This window comes from Xiphias gladius, chromosome 11 (assembly GCF_016859285.1).
Source record: "Xiphias gladius isolate SHS-SW01 ecotype Sanya breed wild chromosome 11, ASM1685928v1, whole genome shotgun sequence".
Taxonomy (NCBI): domain Eukaryota; kingdom Metazoa; phylum Chordata; class Actinopteri; order Istiophoriformes; family Xiphiidae; genus Xiphias; species Xiphias gladius.
This window is the reverse complement of record NC_053410.1, coordinates 16,653,677-16,674,837: the sequence shown is the minus strand read 5'-3', so window position 1 is coordinate 16,674,837 and position 21,161 is coordinate 16,653,677. Positions and strand designations below refer to the sequence as shown.

At 42.2% G+C, this 21,161-nt stretch overlaps 1 protein-coding gene across 1 annotated transcript in view; it reads left to right on the top strand.

The window, feature by feature from the left end:
* The first annotated feature begins 7,204 nt into the window (after window positions 1-7,204).
* Window positions 7,205-21,161, top strand: part of slc35f3b (solute carrier family 35 member F3b) — a 47,719-nt gene continuing 33,762 nt past the window's right edge. Inside the window, exons 1-2 of the mRNA XM_040138609.1 lie at window positions 7,205-7,294; window positions 8,310-8,524. Coding sequence (XP_039994543.1) covers window positions 7,257-7,294; window positions 8,310-8,524 — 253 coding nt within the window. The 5' untranslated portion in view covers window positions 7,205-7,256. The remainder of the gene's footprint in view (window positions 7,295-8,309; window positions 8,525-21,161) is intronic.

Here is a 21,161-nt window from a genome sequence, read left to right as displayed (position 1 = left end):
ATTCATCCCAGTACTATAGACTATGTTCTATTTTATGGCTATGGGCCACATGCATCTCTCTAAGGATTTTAAATTTAATTGGGTGCTGGCCCCTCACCAAACAAATTCTAAAGAAAGAAATTGCAATACTTTGTTTTGTACAGCAGCTATATTTCCTATTGAACAGAAGCGTAATTACCTCTGACATGCAGGCACCTCTTAATGCAGAGCTGCTGAGACGACATCCATGTTATCAAGTTAAGCTGCCTGAATAAAGATGAGGGGAAAGCAGCTCCCGGCAAAGTATTTATTGGGCGCACGTTGTGAGGACACAATAACCTGGGGGCACAAAGTAATTGGAAATAACTGTTGAGGATCTCAGCCAGTTTGATACAGAACAAAACTGCCATATCAAGCAGCAGCCGAATGGCAATTGTGTGTGTGTATTTACACAATGTGATTGTAACAAACCAGTCCGTAATCAGACCAGATTCCCTGCTTTAACGTATGTAATCTGCTTAAATTTATAATGTGTCTTGTGCATTTCTGTAAGTTAAACTTTAGAAAAACCTTTTACTGAACAGGCTCCAAACACAACCAGAGAAAAACTGAGGGCCACTTCCCACCCTCATTCGATTTGTGCCCTGCTATCAGTATATTTAAACGGTAACATTTATAATGTGGACATGCTACAATGGCCAGTAGTTACCATTAAACTGTATTTGCATTTGCATGTGCAGGTTTAAAATATTAACTATGAAAGTAACCAAAGACATAAACAGTAGCTAAAAAAAGGCAGCTATATCATTCATTTCCTGCAGGTGGCCGGGCTACGTTTTTACAGCAATTACTTGATTTCCCTGTAGGCAGGTGTAATCTGCTATCGCTCTTACTGTCTTTGGCGGCAGGTGGTGCCCGTTGGCGTATGTAGAACTGGTCTGACATGGACCAAACAGTGCCCCCTTGAGAAGAATCCGCAGCCTGCTAAATGTGAATGAATGAGTTTTCGTGTTTTCTGGGTTGAATAAAAAGCTGGACATTAAATGTTCCGCATGCACAAGCAAGGTCTGCGCTTACAGCAGATTGCATTTGCTGACTCCAGAGACTCCAACAAAATACCTTCCACCTTTGGCTCATGGCCAGCGAGAGTACGCATTACCCTTTAGGACATCACATCTTCTAATACCCTTCTGTTTCTCTCCTGTATTTGTTTTTAATTCATACCAACGCACAAACTTGTACATACAGTACAGTTGTCAGTAGACGCAGCAAGGCTGTCAGTCAGGAGTGTATCAGGGCGGAACAGGACTATCCCCTGAAGGCCCAGCTCTACGCACCAGACTGAAATCTACCAGCCGCTTCTTGTCATTAATATTGCTATTTGATCTTTTTGCATCATTCATACATAGACAGGAAACTACCTGAGCCTGAGCTGTGAACATAAAAGAATTCAGCCCTATGTTTAAATCCTGCAAACGGAATTATTTTTTAACTCTGTGCTGAAATTGAGAAATGCATTCAGCACCCTGAATCTAAACTTATTCTTTAACGACTCCAAATTTCATTAGTGTACCAATAATGTAAGACTGTTGTGTTGCAGCTTGTTGTGCATAGATCAAACACTCACTCCAGCACAGCCCAAGACTAACACTAACTGCAGAAACGCCCAGAAATATATTGTGTAATGCTTGAAATTTCATCAATCAGGTTTTACAACAAGTCTATTGTTGCAACTTTGGCTCCTCAAATGCTAGCAGTCCGAGGACTCGGGGGTCATCCAGGACAGGGGTGGGTTGGACTGGACTGAGGCGACAACTGGCATCTACCCTATAGCAGCACTTTCTGATGGTGGAGCAACTCTATTTATATCCTGACACACACTGGGACTATGGGAATGCAGGAGGCCTGAGGCAAAAAACATTCCCCACTGCTAACTCTGTAACTGCTCTCATTTGCTACTGCAAACCCCATGGTTTCTTTTGCTGGTGTGAAGTGAGCGTTGATTATATTATCTAAATGATAGTGTGGCTATACTTTTATTAAGGAACCCAAAAAATAACTAAAATGAAATACGGAGTTGTGTATTTGACATTGTGGTAATGCATGGCAGTCCTATTTCTTGGCTTAAAAATCATATATATATATCTATATATGTATATTTATTTATTTACAGACATGCACACAGCAAACACCTAGCAGGACACTTAGCAGGACATACACACTGCCTAATCTTAAATACATAAGAGTAATACTTCAAACTGACAAGACCAGAAGAAGGGAGGACAGAAAAGAGGAAGGGGAAAGTGGATGCTGCAGCCACAGGCATTCTCTCCCTTGCAACCATTCTGCAGTGAAACCTCCATCTCTGCAGTGTGTGGTGTTTTGAGAACGTCGGGACTTAGCTCCATACAAAGACGGCACATGCACATTCATTAGGTGCTGGATAGCGAACATGAATACATGAAAAGATGGAACAGGAAAAAAAAAAAACTGAATCTGCTGTTGTTTTCCCAAGAGGTCAGGCGTTTGACGAAAAACATCACAAGCTGAAACATCATCAGTCATGCTGAAACAGATGAAACAGCTCTTGGGAATGCAACAGCAAGGTCCACGTTTTTCTGGCTTTTACACTTTGTCATCGCACTAAAGCTGACTCCGGGTTAATCAGATCTGAGTGTGATATTCAGCTGAGCAAGCATGTGAAAATGCTGGGGAAATGTGGCCAGTAATTAGAGGACAAAAGGGAAAGAGCCGTGTGCCTTTGACCAACACAGTTTGTATCAAATTCTAAACACATGAAGGACCAATACTCTCTAATTTAACTGACATCTCAATTATTCAATCCTATCAGAATGCCCTTACAATAATTTGCAAACAGAACTAAAACCTTTTCGACAAGTCTTCACACCCCAAAACACACCGAAAATAATTGGTTATAAATATTCAAAGGGAGCAGTCACTTGTTTCAAGTGGTGAATGTCAGACAGCCTTCAGGACTTGGAGAAGCACAGTGGCCAGTTTTTCCCCTGCGACATGGGGTGACCAATAACTCCAAATCCCTTTTGGCAAATAGGCAAACAGATATGCAAATCAGACATTTATGACAGGAGAGGTGCAGATTGTCTAAGACACAAAAAGCAGGAGGATTTACATGTGAAGAACAGTGGACAGATTTTCAGTCCAATAAAGCAATAATGCTTTAATATTGCATATCGATATATACATATAGAAAAAAATAAAGAGCTGTATGTTAGTTCCATTTTCAGTGAAATGTAGTGCAAAAAAATATGTTCTATTTATAATAACAACAAGGCTGTAAATGACTAATGGTCAAAAGTCATGTGTTCCAATTGGAGGGGACCCCAGTTCAGTCACTGGGTGTGATTATTTGACGGCTATATGCAGAGCAGAGCTCATCCTCTATATTTTGATGAAAAACATTTCCCATAACACAATTTTTGTGAACTTTTGTAAAACTGTCAGCTGAAAAGCACCTCTGAAGTGCCATTTTCCTGGTTTTGTTCAATATTAATAGCAGCACAAGAAGGGGCTGTGCATGACTACTCCCAGAACTTTAATCATGTACTTTTGTCCTGTTTTCAGTTGTCAACAAAACTAAAAAGGGAATATCTAAGAATGGAAATCAGGCCAGAAAAGAAGACGGAAGTTGCAAATCTTTTCTTCCCACTAGAGCTATTTGCCTGGGCAGCTAACTGGTTCACGATGCTGTCACATAATAGCATCAGCAGGTCCTCTCATCCTTGGAGGTTCTGCTGGTTACTCTCCAGCTGTGTGTCACCCTTACCAATAATGACAGCTGAATAACAAATATACCCTAAAGAAATCACACAGGCCCTCGGGACTACAGGGTGCCGGTTCCATAAAGGTTATGTTTTCTTCCGGCTGAAAAAACATTTCGACAGAGAACGCCTTCTTCAGCAACAGAGGACTAGATGTGTCCCCGCTGGATCACAACAATAAATTGCGCCTCATGTTGGCACATGCAAATGCAAAAATCACTAATCAACCACTGAGTAATGAGAAATAAAATGTTTAGAAAACCTCTAAATACTTAAATACACGGTAATGAATGTGACCTTTTTTTACTGGCTCAGACTGTCACTTCCCTTCCTTCATCGGCCAATCAGCAGTGGCCCTTTCATACTGTTTCCAGGCTGAGAGCTGCGTTAAATATTGATGGTGAGAAGAGAGAGGATTTACATCATACCTTAAAAAAAAAAAAAAAAATTATATGCAATTGGAAACAGGAGGATAAGAGAAATAATGGATATGAATGAGAAAGTAGCTTGTGCAGGCTTTTGAAAAGAGCTAAAGGGGAGGCTATGATGAAGGAGAAAAAGAGTCTTGCACTCTTTTTCGCCATGACCACAGGTACCAGAAATTCTAAAATTACAGCAGAAGTTGACATGTACAGACCTTTCTCTTGGCAGACATTTTGACTTCTCGTTGTAGGGGAAACCACAATCGAGTTGACTTTAATGCCATTATGAATGCCACTAGTTACACCTGTGGTTCACAAGTCAACAATTCTGCTCTGAGAAAAAACCCTTTAGACAGCTCTCTCATGACTGACATTTTGACATGTCATGTAGCAGGAAAAGCACATTTGTTATTAAATTACATGAGTAATTGCTGCATTTCACTGGTACTTTCCATGGTACTGTAGAGACGGGCTCGCTGTCATGACTTACTGAGACATTTCATGGAATGGAGACATTGTTAATGTTCTCAGTTAGACCTATGCTTTCTTGCCATAACAAGACCAAATATCCCTCGGAACCTGTTTTATGAAAATGAACGGATCGTTACAAAACTATTGTATCTGGTTAACAAATGATTTTTTTAAGAATTTGGATCAGCCTCACTGTGTTCATTTTATGTTTCTAGGCCTTGGGCTTTGGCTCTCACTTCATGTCTGATCCATATTTAGAAAGGAGTGCAGTGCCCTGTAGATTGAGGCACCAATTAAATCACTATTAGAGGTCTGCTGAAGTGGAAGATGGTGTGCTGGATGGCGGTGAATGACTTGGATATATCAGCAGTCCTTTCATATAAACTGTTTTGATATTTATGAGCTGTGCCTCACGGGGAAGGTGTCCACATTATTACGTTTTGGCAAAGCAGGAGGTCAAACAGGGAGAATTGATTCGGCCTGGGCTGAGCTGTTTAGTTGAGAGGTGCATTATGCAAGAGGAACCTGATCCTCTCCGCCCTAAGACTGTCGATGGGAGGTGTTGAACTTCTTATTGATGACTAGACTCCACTTTTTTGCTTGAGTAAGCACCCCCCCCCAACTGTGGACATGTGAGGTGAAGCTGGTCACTGATCGATGCAAAAACTGTCTTCAAAAAGCAGTCGGTGTACTTGTGCTACTCTCCGCAGTCAGGAGCCCACAGAATGCCGACGCAATGCAGCGAGTGGACCACAGACCTGGAACCTATGGAAACTACCCCATTCATGCAAGGTAGAGCTCCACTCTTGATCGTTGGAACTGCATGTACTGCTTAGGTTAATCCAGGAAGCGACAGAAAATAATACACTTTATCTAAACTTTGTCACATTTGATAGATAAATATAGAATGAGCATGAAATGTACATCATCTTTAGGCTAATCGCTGAGAAAGATTCAATAGAATAAAATCTACATTAATTTCAAGACCTTGCTGAGAGTCATGACTCACTTTTTTACCAAGACAATCCACTAAGTGTAGTATCAATGTCACACTTCCGAACACAAGAGACAAATACAGTGGCTTGATTCGTTTCCAAGAAGACATAATCAGGGAACGTGATTACCCCATTACTGGAAGCACAGCTCTGATTGGATGTAATCAACCGTGTCCCTGTAATTGTCTTTGATTCTGTGGTATTGAACAGAAACAATATTTCTACTGTTTAACGTCTACCTCTGTTCACGCAGACATCTGATATACAAGCCATGCCAACATCTTGAAGTGTTGGTGGACTCCTTAAGGAAAAGTCAGATGTGAATGATACACCAAAGGGGACCCCGGTGAAATCTATAGCGGTAGATACTGGATAAAGTTGTCTGGTAACAGCACCAGTGTGCCGGTACACCTTTGTTGAAAAACATCTTAAACAGTCTGGGATTGTGCAGGTCAATATTTTCTGGCACATTCTACGCAACGAAGGAGGCTAATTAATTATTCACCTCCGTACAACACAGCTATACATAAAGTGAACAACTACAACAACAACAGAAATACCATGGAGGCGTGAGAGCAACGTTTTAGTATTGTCACTGATGTGCTGACAGAAATGCTCTACAATTGAAGAGCGGCAGGACATAAGCAGGGGTTTGCTGTTTGACAGATGTGAATATCACCCAGAATTGTTATGTGTTTCTGCCTAACGTTCCTATCCCCTTTTTTTGCTTGATAGTCTTCTGAATAAAACCCTCACCACCTAGAACACCCTATACTGTTCTGAGCCACAGATAAATGGCATATTAGATTAAAAATAAAAAGACCTACTTCACACTTCAAAGTATGGTTATGTGTGTATGGTTGTTTTTTCTTTTTTCTTTTTCTGTCATCTTGGACTACGGAGACACGCTGTGCCTGCGTGAATGTGACAGTTTGACTGAAATAAAGCTCATTTGCAAAGTGGCACTGCTGGCGTGTGCTTTACAGGTCACTGATTGGACTCTTTGAGCCATAAAGCCACAGAAAAATACTTTTAAGACACTTTACATCAGATACAGTGGAGAAAGATGAGTCAGTGTAGGTGCAGCTATTTGCGGACTGAGATTCAGGGGCCACTAGGGGTCCTTGTGGGGCCGGAGGGGGCAGCAAATTCAGGTTTATTTTATATTTCATCCACTAGAATAACTATTTGAAATCTGATGGGTCTATATTTGGATGATCTTGCATAACAATGGCTGGGGCCCTCCGATAGATGTCAAGGTACTGAGCTGGCACAATGTCTCCTCTATATTTCAGACCTACAGATAATGATAAATCCAGCGAATCCGCTAGATGGGGGTGTTGCAGTGCCTCCAGGACCCGGTGGCATCCAGAGCAGAGCGCAGCCTTTTAATGCTGAAACAGCCTGTAGTGTAGTGGCCAGGCATATGTTTGTGGGGGTTGAGAAGGAGAAGGATGACGGCTCACGTCTCCATCAGCCTCGATAAGGATTGAGATTTACAGTAGCTGCCCCGCTTTGTGGCCTTGAGGATGTACGGCGACGGAGAGGGCACTGTGTGGGACCGGGTCGGGCGGCCCCACCGGGACTGCATGTGCTACCTTGGACCTCCTACTACTTTGATACCGATGTAAGCCATTTAAACTTTTACAAATGCCTCGCAGCCGGACGACCGGGGGCAGGCCTCACCTGTTGCGCACTTGATTTCCCAGGTGCATTGATAAAGTAAGCGGACTGCACCGGGATCAAGTGTTAAAAGTATTCAGTACAGCTGCGGAGCCTAAGTGTTCATCTCTGGGAGTCTCACTGATGTTTTGAATTTTCCCGAGGGGCTGTTCCCTAATAGTAATTGTTTGGAGCCAGATAACAATTCTTTAAAAAAGATAAATAATAATAATAATGTGTGTTTAGGATATGGCAGCACGGTGGGGGGGGTTACACTCTGCTTTTCTGTCAGTGGGTCAGTAAATAATGTTTTGCTTTCGCATGTTTCATAACAGCTGAGGGGGCTTTCAGGTCAGCACTGTGCCACTTTGTCAGGTGCATCGCACTCCAGAGCTCCATCGGCGCAGCATTACGCGATTCCTTTTGTTCTGTTTTGTTTTTAATCTCACCTGCCGCACACAGAATACCAAGTATCTATCTCCCCTCTATGATACAATGACATCTGATGGGCTGACCGTGTGGCGAGGGCTTTGTGCTCCAGTGCCCAGACACGAAGCCCGGAGCTGTCACTAGTGTCGCCTCCCCATCTCCACGGACCGCTCGCGATCGATTCATTAGTTTTCAAATTCCTATAAGCCCATAATGGGGAGTTGCACGGTGCATAGTATACAACAGTAACAGGGCCAGTCACTTTCGCTTAGCGTCCTTTTCGCACTGTTGTTGTGCGGACGCAGGGCCCAGTGAAGGATGATGATTTCTGTAAGATACAAGCGAGGCGCTGCAGGGGCCCTTAACGCCTCTCTTGTATATTACAAGAGAGGCGTGCGGAACATACAACACTGACTCCCCTGGTTTAGCCAAGGAGAACTCCTGTCTTGTCAAGTCGTACGCGAGGTTTTTGCAGGCTCCCTCTCCCCCTCTTTGCCGAGCGGTCTCCCTTTGCCTTGTAACACCTGCCACCCCTTGTTCTCTCTTCCCAGCGGGATGCGCAAGTCGCCCGACGTGAGCCCCAGAAGGCTTTCGGACATCAGCCCGCAGCTCAGACAACTCAAGTACCTGGTGGTGGACGAGGCCATCAAGGAGGACCTCAAGTCCTCCCGCTCAGTGGAGGACATCAACAGCGCGTCCATAGAGGAGCGGATATTGCGGATCACCGGCTATTATGGATACCAGCCTTGGCGTGCGAGCTACAAGAGTGAGTCAGTTGGCATAGCTGTGGACCTCTGTGACTGTAACGCGCAGGGGTACCTGTAGTAGCCGGTGAGAGGTCAGGTAGGCTGCATATGAACTGCGGGCCCGCGCAATCAGGCTATTAGTCCTTGTGACAGTTGACACAGACACTCATTGTCTGAGGTCAGGCAACATCAGAGTATTGATGACAGTGGTGTGGTAAAAAGCGCTCCTAAGCATCCCTTGGTTCGTGGAGGTACAGCGTGGTGGTGTGCTATTTCTGACATGGTTGGTTACCTTATGTGGGCGGGTGGAGTTGGACCTTAAACTCGAATAACTCCACGAGAAAGCATAAGGTGTATTAACCTACACTAACCTGCGGGCAAGCATCTGTAGGTTTCACATTGTGGCTGTGAGAGTTCACCGGACCATGGAAATGACCCTGTCGCATTGTTGTGGGGCCCCCCAGAATTTCTGGTAGCATGATGTGTCCCCCTTGAATCCCAGCGCTCAACTTGTTTCTGTTCCCCCTTTCGTCCTCACCCCTTACGCTAACCCGAATTGGATGTTAAAGCCAAGGGCAAGGGCTGCCGTTGCATGTACATGGCTTGTGCTGCACGCAACAAAAACAGAGCTCGTCTGGATGACAAAATAATGATTTACACATGGTGTCAGTCACCATGATGCTGCCCAGCTTCATCATTATTATCACCGAATCTAATGTTCCATCACTCTGATAGTTAGTTGCTAAAGCATCATCGTTGCTTTTGGTTGCCGCAGACAGTGGAGCTAATGTTTGCTTCACTGGAGCCTGTTGGGCTCGGCGTCAGACAGTAGGAATGTTGCTCGGAGCGGTTGATTCTTTGAAGAAAAAAGATGTCAACGCAGCTTTATTTTCCTCTTTCATCTTCTTTCTCTGCATGACTTCGGTTGTTTTGTGTCATTTTTTTTTTTTTTTTTGTGAATAGCATTAAATGCCTGAGCTGTAGCTGCTGCTGACCCTGGCTGGATGATGCGATGGATTACAGTCTTGCTTCAGTTGCTCTGTAGCTTCATCGGGGGCCTCTGTCTGGCTGTGGTGGTGTCAGGACAAATCACAGTCTTAAAAACTGTCAATCTTTTGTTCATTTGTTCGTTACTGCTGCTGTGATGTGAATAGATAAAGCGGGGTTTTGCTGGCGGACGACCTGCAGCTGGTAGCTGGTGCCAAATTTTGTAATATGAGAGACTGCTTAATAAACAGCTGCAGGGCTACTTCAAAATTCATAGGCCTATACCTACCATCTGAACACTGCAGACTTCATAGGACAGCTGCTGTTCAGATCTGAATTTGTCTTTAATTGTTCCGGAAGTACTGGTGCCGTGGCAAGCGAAGGGATAGTCATGTACGGTAGAATATCTCACTATAGCCTGATTAAATTAGGGGGCGGGTGGGGCTGTGGTGACCATGACTCAGGTCTGAAATAATTTGTATTGTAACAAGAAGAGGGGTGCATGTGTATTTTAATTTTGTGAAAAATATACATGTCATATTTTATACTGTCTCCTGTGGGCCCCCCTGGCTGCCAAAGCAACGGTAGTCAAATTGTACACTACACTGTTGTTTATTTATATACAGGGATTTTATGTCCTTTTGTGTCTTTTAATAGACATTTTATTACTGTGAACTGGGGAATGTGGTTGCTCCAACTCCATTCAGAAATCGCTGTTTTTTATGTGCAGGTGATTTATGCAAGTAGCTCTAAGAATGGTGTTTGAAACTAATTCAACCACCTCGTTATCCTCTGTATAACTGCTATTTAATTTTCCATTTAATTGCTTAATTATAATAGCTGTTATGGAACAGACATAATAATACGTACTGCTTGTTAGAGTAAGTTTTTTTTTTTTTTAATAAACTGATTGTGAATTATGACAAAGGTGTCAATTATCCCAAAAGCACAGAGACATTTCACAAGAAATCAGAGAAATGGAGGGTTTAATTCCAAAACACGATGTCCATGCTCAGGAAAGAAATGTTCACCTGAAAAAACAGCCACTGGTTGAGTTGTAGAGTGGAGTCTGTCCCCAAAAATGGTCCTTTGTGGATGACAGTCCTATGGCAAATAAAATATTTCATGATGAGTTGCACTGTTGCATTAGACATTTTGCTGGGTGCATGGCCATCAGGGGAAATGTCTCTTTTCAGTCAACTTTCAGGAAACGTTGGGTTCGTCCAGCTTGCTCTTGTTTCAAACCAATCAAACCTAAAGCAAAGTTAAAATAGGCCCCTTTTCAAAATCAACACAGCTCTCAGGTCCTTCTGGCCCACCTGGTAGCAGCACGTCGTGTGTTGAACGGAATCAGCCCACAGCCCCCCTCCGACACACACGACTTGACTACACAGGACCCAGCGGTGGGAGGCGATGTCTAATGGCTACAGAGGCGAGGGCTGATGCCGAAGGCAGCCAATTCCAAGAGAGGTGGGAGGCTGAGTACTTCTCAGTAGAGTGCAAATGGATGCCTGTTTGTTTCATTTACCACCAACAGTTCCAAATTGGAACATGTGCTCTTTCTCACAGGAGTAAGCAGAGTGAGAGGGAGGGTGGAGCTAGTAGTAGGCCATGACTTAGGCTGAGGATGAAAGGGGGCTGTGTGACGGAGCTTTTTTGTGCGACTTAATGAATCATCTTCCTGAATATCCCGAATCTGAGACTGCAGCGACTGCGCAAGCATGCAGGATGCTGTCAGTTCCCTCTGGGCATAACTGCGTACGTAACAGAGCCAAACACAACATGGAAACCTTAATCATTCTGTGAGTCACTTTCCCATGAGCGATGTACATGTAACCTCAAAGCAGAATTAAGCAATAGTTTTGCTTTTGATGTAGTAGATTTAAGTGAATTACACTGCTGGTGTGTCCCTTTTACCCTAGGATGTCACAGCTCTGCATTTGGGCTGTGTTTAGCATGTCTGGACCCAGCTATGTGTGTACTCAGGTGGCTGCATACCATGTACCTGCAATGTCCTCTGTCTGACTCTTGTCTCAGATTTACATGGCATCTCTCTCCCCATTCTCCATCTACTGGAATAGATGGATAAACACATAAATGCAGCCAAAATGCCGGTAATCAAGTCTCTTCTGTCTCTGGAGAGGAACAGATCAGTGCACATACCCTGCCTCAGAGAAAAAATACTTTCACTACACTTTGAAAATGGCCGTAGACGGAGGGATTGATGTCTACATCAAAGAAAAGATCAGTGGTGTGTTGAGAAAGGTTACTGGAGAGAATATACTGAGCTAGAATATACTTTATATGTATACCAAAAAAGCCATTTTCTCTCAATTTGTCTTGAAGATTTAGCATTGTTCTATTCTGCATGGGAAATTAAAACCTATAAAGACTTGTACTTTCTAAGTCCTATCAAAGAAGGAGTTGATTAACAACTGAGAGCAAAGAAAAACCCTTAGACTTTCACTGGTGAGCTTTGACATTAGGGGACAGAGCGATGGTACTATCAGTGCGGCAGAAACTCTGACATATTATTTATCTGATATAAGTCCATGGGGGATTACTACTGAAGAATTCAAATCAAATGTTATCTTATAAAACCTACCCATGTCCTGATTAATAAAGCATAAATGAATGTCCTCTTTGCAGACTGATAAGAATTGTTTTCCGAAAAGAAATTGAATTTGATAAAGCTGCTGGAAGGGCAACTTTTAAAGATGCCAGGGAACTCTTTTCACGTGTGGGAAGAAAAATTGAGAAAAAAACCTCTTTTTAAATTGAGAGTGTGATCACGTTCCCCTTTTCCTGAGGACTCCTCATGACACAAGACACAAAAAACATTTTAGCTCAAATGGTACCACTTAAAACCTTTGTGAATTTAATGTTTTTAGGGCATTAGGACCCATATACAGTAGGTGCTTTAAAAGAAGAGGATTCCCTCAGGATGAAAAAGGAAAAAGATGGTAGCCCTGGAACATAATGAAAACCTAAAACTGTTTTTCTGTCGCTTAATTTAGTTTTTCTTTCACATTCAACACTTTTGATTCTTGTGAGGTACAGTGTATGCTTATAGCAGGTCCTTTTGAAGACAACGTCACCCTAAAAGGAGTGCTGGTTGCCAACTGCTGCCTTTAGCATTGCTTCCTCCACCAAGGAGGCTGTGTTTTCGCAGAAGTCTGTTAAATTTTGGGGCAGATCTGGATCATTTACTCTGAATATGAATTTTTTTTTCTCCGAATCCTGTTGTATGTTGTTTGACATTGGCTTTGGCGGAGGCCTGCGCTCTCTGAGTGCCTTTCTAGTGTGTTTATTTGTCAGCAGGATTACGCAAAAACCACTCAACCGATATCCGCCAAACTTGGTGGAGAGATTGGGCATGGGCCAGGGAAGAACCCATTAAATTATGTTGCAGATTCGGTCAAGGAGGTGGATTCAGGAATTTTTTTTTATCACTTTCCTTAACATTGCATTTTTCAACATTTTTATCAGTATTTTATTTTTTCAGAGGTATGCCGTCTACTGAGTGCCATTCTAGTTTTAAAATATATTCATGAAAGATCGAGTTGGTTGTTTTGCTCAGGTAAGTTTTCTAGGCATGAGTTTATTCCATGGACAAGTTCAGGCCGAAAAGCTTTTCTTACTTCAGAGCGTCATAGAAAGAAATGGCGTTCTCTAAGGTTATGCCTTTCCTTTGTCTGTGAAATTGTCCCTTTAGGTTTGTCAAGTTCCACTGAGAATTGAAACATTTGTCAGACAAACAGACTTTGCTCTTCTTCTAATTTACTTGCGCTATTTATCACAAATGTCGCATCCCCTCTGGTGCAAATTTAGAGCTTCGCGAGGCATGAAATGAAGTAGGATTCTATTTTGAGCTCAGGGTTTTGGCTTGGTGAATTGCAACAGTGGAGCAGGTTGGAGAGAGTCCATATACCCATGTGCACGTTCACTGCTGGCAATAACAGGACAGCTGGAAGGGATGGGCAAGGTATGGGCCGACTGTGGCTGACGACGGGGACGACTCCTTTCAACTCCGGAGCTGGAGCTGAGGAGAAAAGATGAGAACAGCTATGCAGACGCACACCCTCACTTGCTCAGCTCCTTACAGATAAATTTAGCTTGAGGGTTGGGAAAGGCACTCTGGGAAATATAGTCAGTCAGTAGCTGAAATAAAAGTAAATGAGTGAGGCTGAAGAAAGTGATTGTCCGTAAATGAAGTCCCAGACTGATGAGCTATAACAGCGTAAGTATGTGAAATTTTCCTTTAAATCTATAGCCTTGCCATTATTTACCTGGTGTGTAAATGGTGCATAATAAGACAACAGTTCCGGCATGTTAGTTGTTAATTTGTCACAGACAGACGAAGATAAATTCATTGATTCAGTTGGTAGAAAAAAAATGTGCTCTATTCTTTTGTTCTCTCTATATCAATGTGGCTCTATTTACAGTGTGTATTAGCCTGGAAGTGAAACTCCTCCAAACTTGATCCACTTCCTCCACATCTGTAGCTTTTATTCAAGCCAAGCGACTGCACACACGCAACGGGCACAAGTCTTGCATATAGGCTGATGTTCATTCAAGGGGCAAGATCATCTGCGTATGTAGACGGAGTCACTGTTACAACCAAATTTGTACATGTCTTCCACAAAGAGACAGAGCAAAAAGAGGGAAAAGAAATGGAGACAACAACTTTACAGTATTTAGGTAAACAACTCATCACCCTTGCAGAGTTTCATCTCAATACTGCTGTTCTTTCTCTATGCATACATTTTTAAAACACTGCTACATGTTTTAGTGATATGCATTACACACAACATACTAAAAAAAAAATCATATACCCAGAGGACTTGAACATCTCGATATATTTAATATTTTATGTAAATGGCTTATATGACAGTGGGACACACATTTATGAGATTCGGGTACAAACCAAATCCATATGGTGTTCATGCCAACACCTGACATGTTGCCTGAATGGGATTATTCAGACATACAGTCCTTTTCCACTTGTGGGGGCGGATGTGTCAATAACCAATAAGTCTTACCATTCACCAAAGGAGCCGAGGCATTGCTTCTGGAGGAGTACGAGCAGTATGAGCGGCAAATTACCCTGCTTCAGCTCTCAGTCAACCAGAGGGACCAGCAGCAAAAGCAACAAGCACACAGTTCAGTGTAAGAGACATTTCTGAAGGCTTCTTTTGAGGTTATCCTGATTTAAAACAAAGTAACTATAGATCAAGCAAAGCCAGGAACAGGACAACATTTTGGATTTGGTTCAACACGTTTAAAGATTAATTAGAATCATTTATGTTTTGGAGATCATTGTTGCAGTGTCATATGGTTGCAGTGTCGACATGTCTTTGTCAAAAAGGTTGTCAGTGTACAGGCCCCCCAATCTTAGGAATTTCTGTCTCCAACCAGTCCTTAAATAATTTTCCCACTGTGTTCAAAAACAATGTTTGACCTGAATGTTTCTAGTTTCCTGTTCTGTCCAAGCAGTGCAAACAAGGCTCCTTTGAACAAGTGTATTTTAAGCTTTATCACCATCAGTACAGTAGAAGCAGCTTCCGTTGCGTAACATCGCATCTATAATTGAGAAGGAGGCATAGATCATCACACACCTGCTCCTGAAGTCCCCCTTGTGCCCACTGGACTGGAGGAGCTGCAAAATCAGCTATTCCACAATGAAAAAGAAAACCTCCAGTCTTGTGTCTTTCAACTGCTTGTCTTTGCGCTCTCAGTGTCGTGCAAAGCGGTGGGGGAGAGCATGGATAGACGGGGGGACGCAGAGGAGCAGATGAGACCGTTGATTCAGTGGGTTTGAAACCATATTGTGCAAAAGATTCAGTCTGAGTTCAGAGCTGCATATTTCTCATAAGACCCATTTGGTATTTCTTGCAGAGGGACACTTTGCTTGAACGAAAGCAGAGTGTTAAATATACTGCATGCATGAATTTGTAGAGCATCTGAACACTTTACGTAATATCTGAGACAACCGGTTGGCTTGGTATTGTCAGTGCTTCTGTTGCTCCGAATTAATCCTGAAGACAGTCACGCTAACTGAATTACAGCTGTAGTGCTTCTTTCTCAATGCTCGCTCTGCCTTGTAATGGAAATCCTGATAGTTTAATGCCGAATCCTGTCCCGCTGCCGTCCCTGTCACCTCCTCACCCCTTTTATCTGCCGTTAATTAGCAGTTGTGAAGGGGTGACTCTTTCCTCTGCGTAATTAATCCAGGGTCTGCCGTGGCCATTCACAGCACGTCATTGTCTGTGTCGGCCACAGAAGAGTGGTGCTTGGGAACAGGAAGAGCAAAGTGTAAATGGGCCTGTGCAAGTAGTTAGGAGGCTGATACACACAAACACAAGCCTTCATCAACTGCTGTTAAGTAGTTTCAATCTTGCATAAGTGTGAGACTTTATATATATTTTAGTCAGATTGCACAACCCATATATACTAAACACCTTTCCATGAAAGGGACTCCTAACAACTTTACATATTCTACAAAAACAGGTTACAAGAAAATACCAAGACTTAATTAAAGGAAATTTCTCTCCTTTCATTTCATATATAATCATGTTTAAAATACTGGCAGACTTGCCTCTTTCTCTTATTGGCAGAGTCAAAGCAATTAAAACAGTCTGTCGACCTTCAACTGCTCTACTTACTCCAAAATCTCTCAATCTATTTAATGGAGGCCTTTTTCAAAATTAAACTAGAGTCCAATATCACCCAAATCTCTGGAAGAAACAATGACCCAGAATAAAAAAAGACCCACTTAATCCAAACCCAAGATGGGAGAGGATTAGCTCTACCCAGTTTCATGCGCTACTACCGGGCTGTAAATGTCCGTGTCTGGATGTTTTATTTTCACTCTCCCACAGTCTTTCATAAATCGGCACTACTAGAAAGAGAGGACTGTTCGTCATGTAATCCAGGGGCTGTTCTCTTAGCTCCTTCCAGATCTCCCAAATCTAAATACCAGAGTAGTGAAATGCTACATGCATCAACTGGATTTAAATATCCAGAATGCAGAGGAACAATGGAATAAAAGTTTAAAACAGATTAATGAACGCTCTATTAATGTCTAATGCTGTCTAATGCAGTTTTAAATAGCAATACCACCATAATGTAGGATCCTTTAGTTTTAGTTTTGGGTGTCGAGGTTGAGTGGTGTGGTTGGTTGGGTGTGGGCTGGGTTTTTTTTTCTCCTTCCTTCTTCTCGAGAAAAAAAAGAAGAATAATATATTTTTGTGTATATATGTTCTGCTTTTAGCAGTTAGAACAGCGAGTCCAGACATCTTAAACATAACAGGGAAAAAAAAGGTCCAAAAAAGAGACGAGACTGCATTTTTGACACTTGAATCTGTGTCAAGTGTCGAGAGTAAAAAGTGTAAAAGAGTAAAAAAAAAAAAAAAAGTGTTGTATAGACTGACCTAGTTATAAAAAGATGGGCGCTGCTGTCATATCCCCCCGCCTCTTACCCCTTTTCCATTTCAATTTTTTAACCATAATTAAGTCAGAAAAATATAAGCTTCCTTTACCTTTTCTGCCAGTTTTTTTGCATCTCCCGCCACCACCACATTATCCTCCTGTATTAATAATGCCTTTCATATTCGATATTTCCAGAGCAAAGATGCAGGCTTGGCATCAGCTTGGGTGTGTGACCAACAGCTGACCTTCTCACTGCATTCGGGCCCGAGATGCTAGAGTCCAGCACTACAGGCGTTAGTCACACTTCCTCCAGGTCAGCTGATTTAGATGGCAGTCCAATTAGAGGAGTGTGGCTGCAGTAAGGAAACATATGACAGTAGATGGGCAGAGAAGTTGTGCAGGCAAATTATTTGGCTTTTCTTTTAACTGCCTAATATAGAGTTTGGATACAGTGACATGTTGAAGCTGCATTAATCAGCCTTTTTATATTTGATCACATGACTGTGTAATGTGAAAGGGGTTGCACACAGTGAGAGACCCACAGAGATTTATCACCCAACTCTGCAGTTTCCTTTAGATCTACGGTGTTTTAGTACCTTCCTGCTTCTTGTTTTGATTTTTCAGCCCACAGCTTTTCTGATTTGGTTCACTCTCACTGCTCTTAACAGCAGGCAGCTGTTTTGTTTTTTTGTTTTTTTCAGAAAAATAACAAAACTTTGGTAAACCCACTGTACCTTACCTCCCCAGCACCAAACACTGAACATCGTGTAGCATTAATCTGCTAAATTGAGCCAATTCGAGAGCCTCGAGGAGAGTGAGCTGTGCACTTTCATTCATTAGGAGGCCAGAAACACAGCTCCAAATGTATGATTATGTTGCCAAGTGTCTACTAGATCTGTAAAGAGGAAGATGTTTGCTAACACGTTCACCGTAAACACTTTATAAGGTGATAATATGTCAGTGTTCTGTTAACGGCTGGCTCTCCTTCCCCCAGTTGGCCAAAAATAGTCATTTAATGCCACTTTAAGTCATATTTGAGGAAAATGATCACATTTTCTACTTTCACTCTCTAACTGAGCGGTTGTAGTCAGCTATATGTTTGAAATATTTATTGAGGTAATGAATCCTATGTTCATATATTTCGTTAGAATGGGATCACAAAGTGGTAAATATATTGTTTTTTGACCGCACTGCAAGATTTTTGAAAATATTCTTGCACACTTTTGCAACACTTTTTATGGACACTCACACACAAATACTCGTAAAGGCCTATGATAGATGCCAAAAACACCGACATAAATCATAAGCAATAGACAGAATATTACAAAATCCTTGAACAAATACTAAACCAGAACGGGACATGAGTCTGATACCAGCTGGCGATTCTCATTAGTTAACATGAAGGTCATATCAGTGTGCCTTGTACAATTTGAACAGCAGAACAACTGTTACACTGATATCACATTCATTGTGCAATACATGATAAATCATAAAGTCCTTCTGTTTCAGTAAATAAAAATGTCAAAGCAATCAATGATCAAAATGAGTCAGTTAACCACAGACAAATCAGGACACAGGGCAGTGAACATTTGTGAGTAAATATATTGTGTACAGTCTACCTCCCCCAGGGTCAACGCGCCTCTCGTCAGCATTAGTGACTCATGTTTGTCCAGATGCTGACGGTGAAAAGAGGATGACTAATTCTTCGAGTGTTAATTCATGGCTGTGTTGAATCTGATACTTTGTCCCCAAGGATAAATGAAAAAGAGAGCAAAACAAATTTGCAAAATGTTCCAGTGGCTGGTTATGCTCAGTGTATGTCGATGCTTAAATTTATGTAAGTGAAAGTTATTATTACGCTTGAGTGTATTGTCAGTAAACTGTGTGTCGCTGCAGATTTTTCTTGAGTGTTCAGTGTTCCTTGATAGATCGGGGCTTTCTGTTTTTGCATCTAAACCTCAGTCCATTTACTTTTATATCTCATTTAAATACTGTAGATTGCAGTGTGATTTGACATTGCGGTGCTTTAATGAATAACGTGAAGTAGAAAGTGCAACTCAAAAATGCCAAACAATGCATCCACTGACCCACTGACATTGACTGCTGTGTTGCACCACACAGCATCACTTTGCCATACCGGCAGGCATTACTCGCCAGGATTACATACGGTCCAGATACAAGACTTTGCTGGTAGCAAAGATGCAAAAAGCCACAGTCACACATCCAGTATTTTACCCTTCAGCAGATCTCCAACTGTTTGCTTTTTTCAGGTGTCCCATGTCTGTGATTCTCCACAGATCCTTTATGTACAGGAAAATATAGATTAAAAAAAAAATTAAAGTCTAATTTGGTTCTCTACCTGGGTCTTCTTTGATGACGCGCTATTATTATATGCTTGTCATCCCCACACAGTCATGCAGCATCCTCTCATGCCACCTTTTTTTATTTCAAGCACTGATTGTCTGTTTTCATTTGTCTGACTGGCATTTCTTATAGACTGAATGTGTGACTGACTCTTTGCAACACGGTGAGAGCGGCAATCCCATCGACCACCCAGGAGTCTCATCCCCTCTGCCCTTGTTTACCTTTACTCTTTGTCTTGATCACTTTCCGAAAAGCAGGTAGGGACATGGAAAAGAGAGATGTGTGGCCGTTAATGTCACCGCTGCAGCAAAAATCAAGTGAGCTCAGTCTAAGGCGAAGGAGAGAGGAAAAGAGCAGCCATGCATGGCGTTTGGAGAATAGTTCAGTCTCATTTGGTCTGGTGTTTGCTTCCTTATCAGAATTTAAGAATTTATCACCTGCAGTGGTCCTGGCAATGATACCCTGTAGAAGAAGTGCTTTCTGTTATCTTTAGAGATAGAAAAGAGTTTGTGGTGTAGGCAGGGTGGGGGTTGTGATGGTGCAGCCTGGGGCAAACCAGCAGGGGGAAAACAGTATAGTAAAGGCTTTAAGATACTGTGCTTGATGTTACCATTGGAGGATTGGAGAGGATATATTCTCTCATCAAGATTCGATGCTGATATTGTGGATCACTCTTCGTGGTAAAGTCTCTTGTGTCTCATGTTTTTTGTCCCTGACTAAAACCGGGGGTTAAAAGAAAAGTTCAACGTTTTGGGAAATAGGCTTATTCGTTTTCTTTCCACGACTTAGATGAGAAGATCAATACCACTGGTCAGTAAAGCTGAATCTACAGCCAGCAGCCTGTTAGTTTAGCATAGAGGCTGGAAACAGCCAGCCTAATGCTTTCCAAAGCTAAAGAACTCCACCTACCAGCACCAATAAAACTCACTAATTAACACATTACTGTAAATCTCACGTGTTTAATTTGTACAAACTCCAAAGTGTAAACAACCCAAGTTTGGTTTTACAGGGGTGACATGTGGGACCATTTCTTTTCTCTGCTTCCTGATGGGATGCTGCTGGTGTACACACTCACTAGTGTAAATGTGCGAGAGCGAGATGCCTCCAGAGAGAAATAACAGAGGCCACACAAAGTCTGAACAGATCTGTCAGAGGAAGAAGATCAGGCTTAGAAGAACAACAACAAAGAACACCAACTGGATGAATCTATCTCTACATAATAGAGACCCTAATGCTGCGTCTGTAGTGTGAACAGGCTGTGATAGGCCAGCTAACTGGCGTTTTTTGCATGAGAAAAAAATAAAATCATTGAATGTCCGACAGCTGATCCCTTTAATCTGATGTTGTTCAAATGGGAATAATCCTCACTGTGTGCACTCCTTTTTAGAAAAGTTATCTGTTGTTTTTATTGGCTGATTAGACAGAGATTTAGATAGATTCATGTAGATAGAAATTTGGACTACAACCAGGTGATAGGTGTCAGTAGTTCAACATATGTATTGGAACTCTACTTGCTCACTTGTAATTTCAAATCAGAATCCCATTTGTAAGCGGTGCACTGTTGTCTAGCCAAGTCTCTCAATCTCCCATTCCATCTCATAGATTATTGGTGTGCCCGCAGGAGTATCACTAATGACTGTGAGAGAAATTTCCTTTGGAATTCAAAAGTCATGAGCAAGTGCAGCCGACCATGTCTCGGGTTCCTCACTGCATGGAGAGTTTCATAAATAGTGAACAATAGCACCGTGTAAGCACGGCGAACTCCCCAGATGATGAGTTTTCATGAGCCCTGACTGTCAAGATCTAAAGTGCTTTAAAGTCTCGATGCAGTACATTACAAACTGATAGGTTGATGAGCAAGACATGACTTGAGAG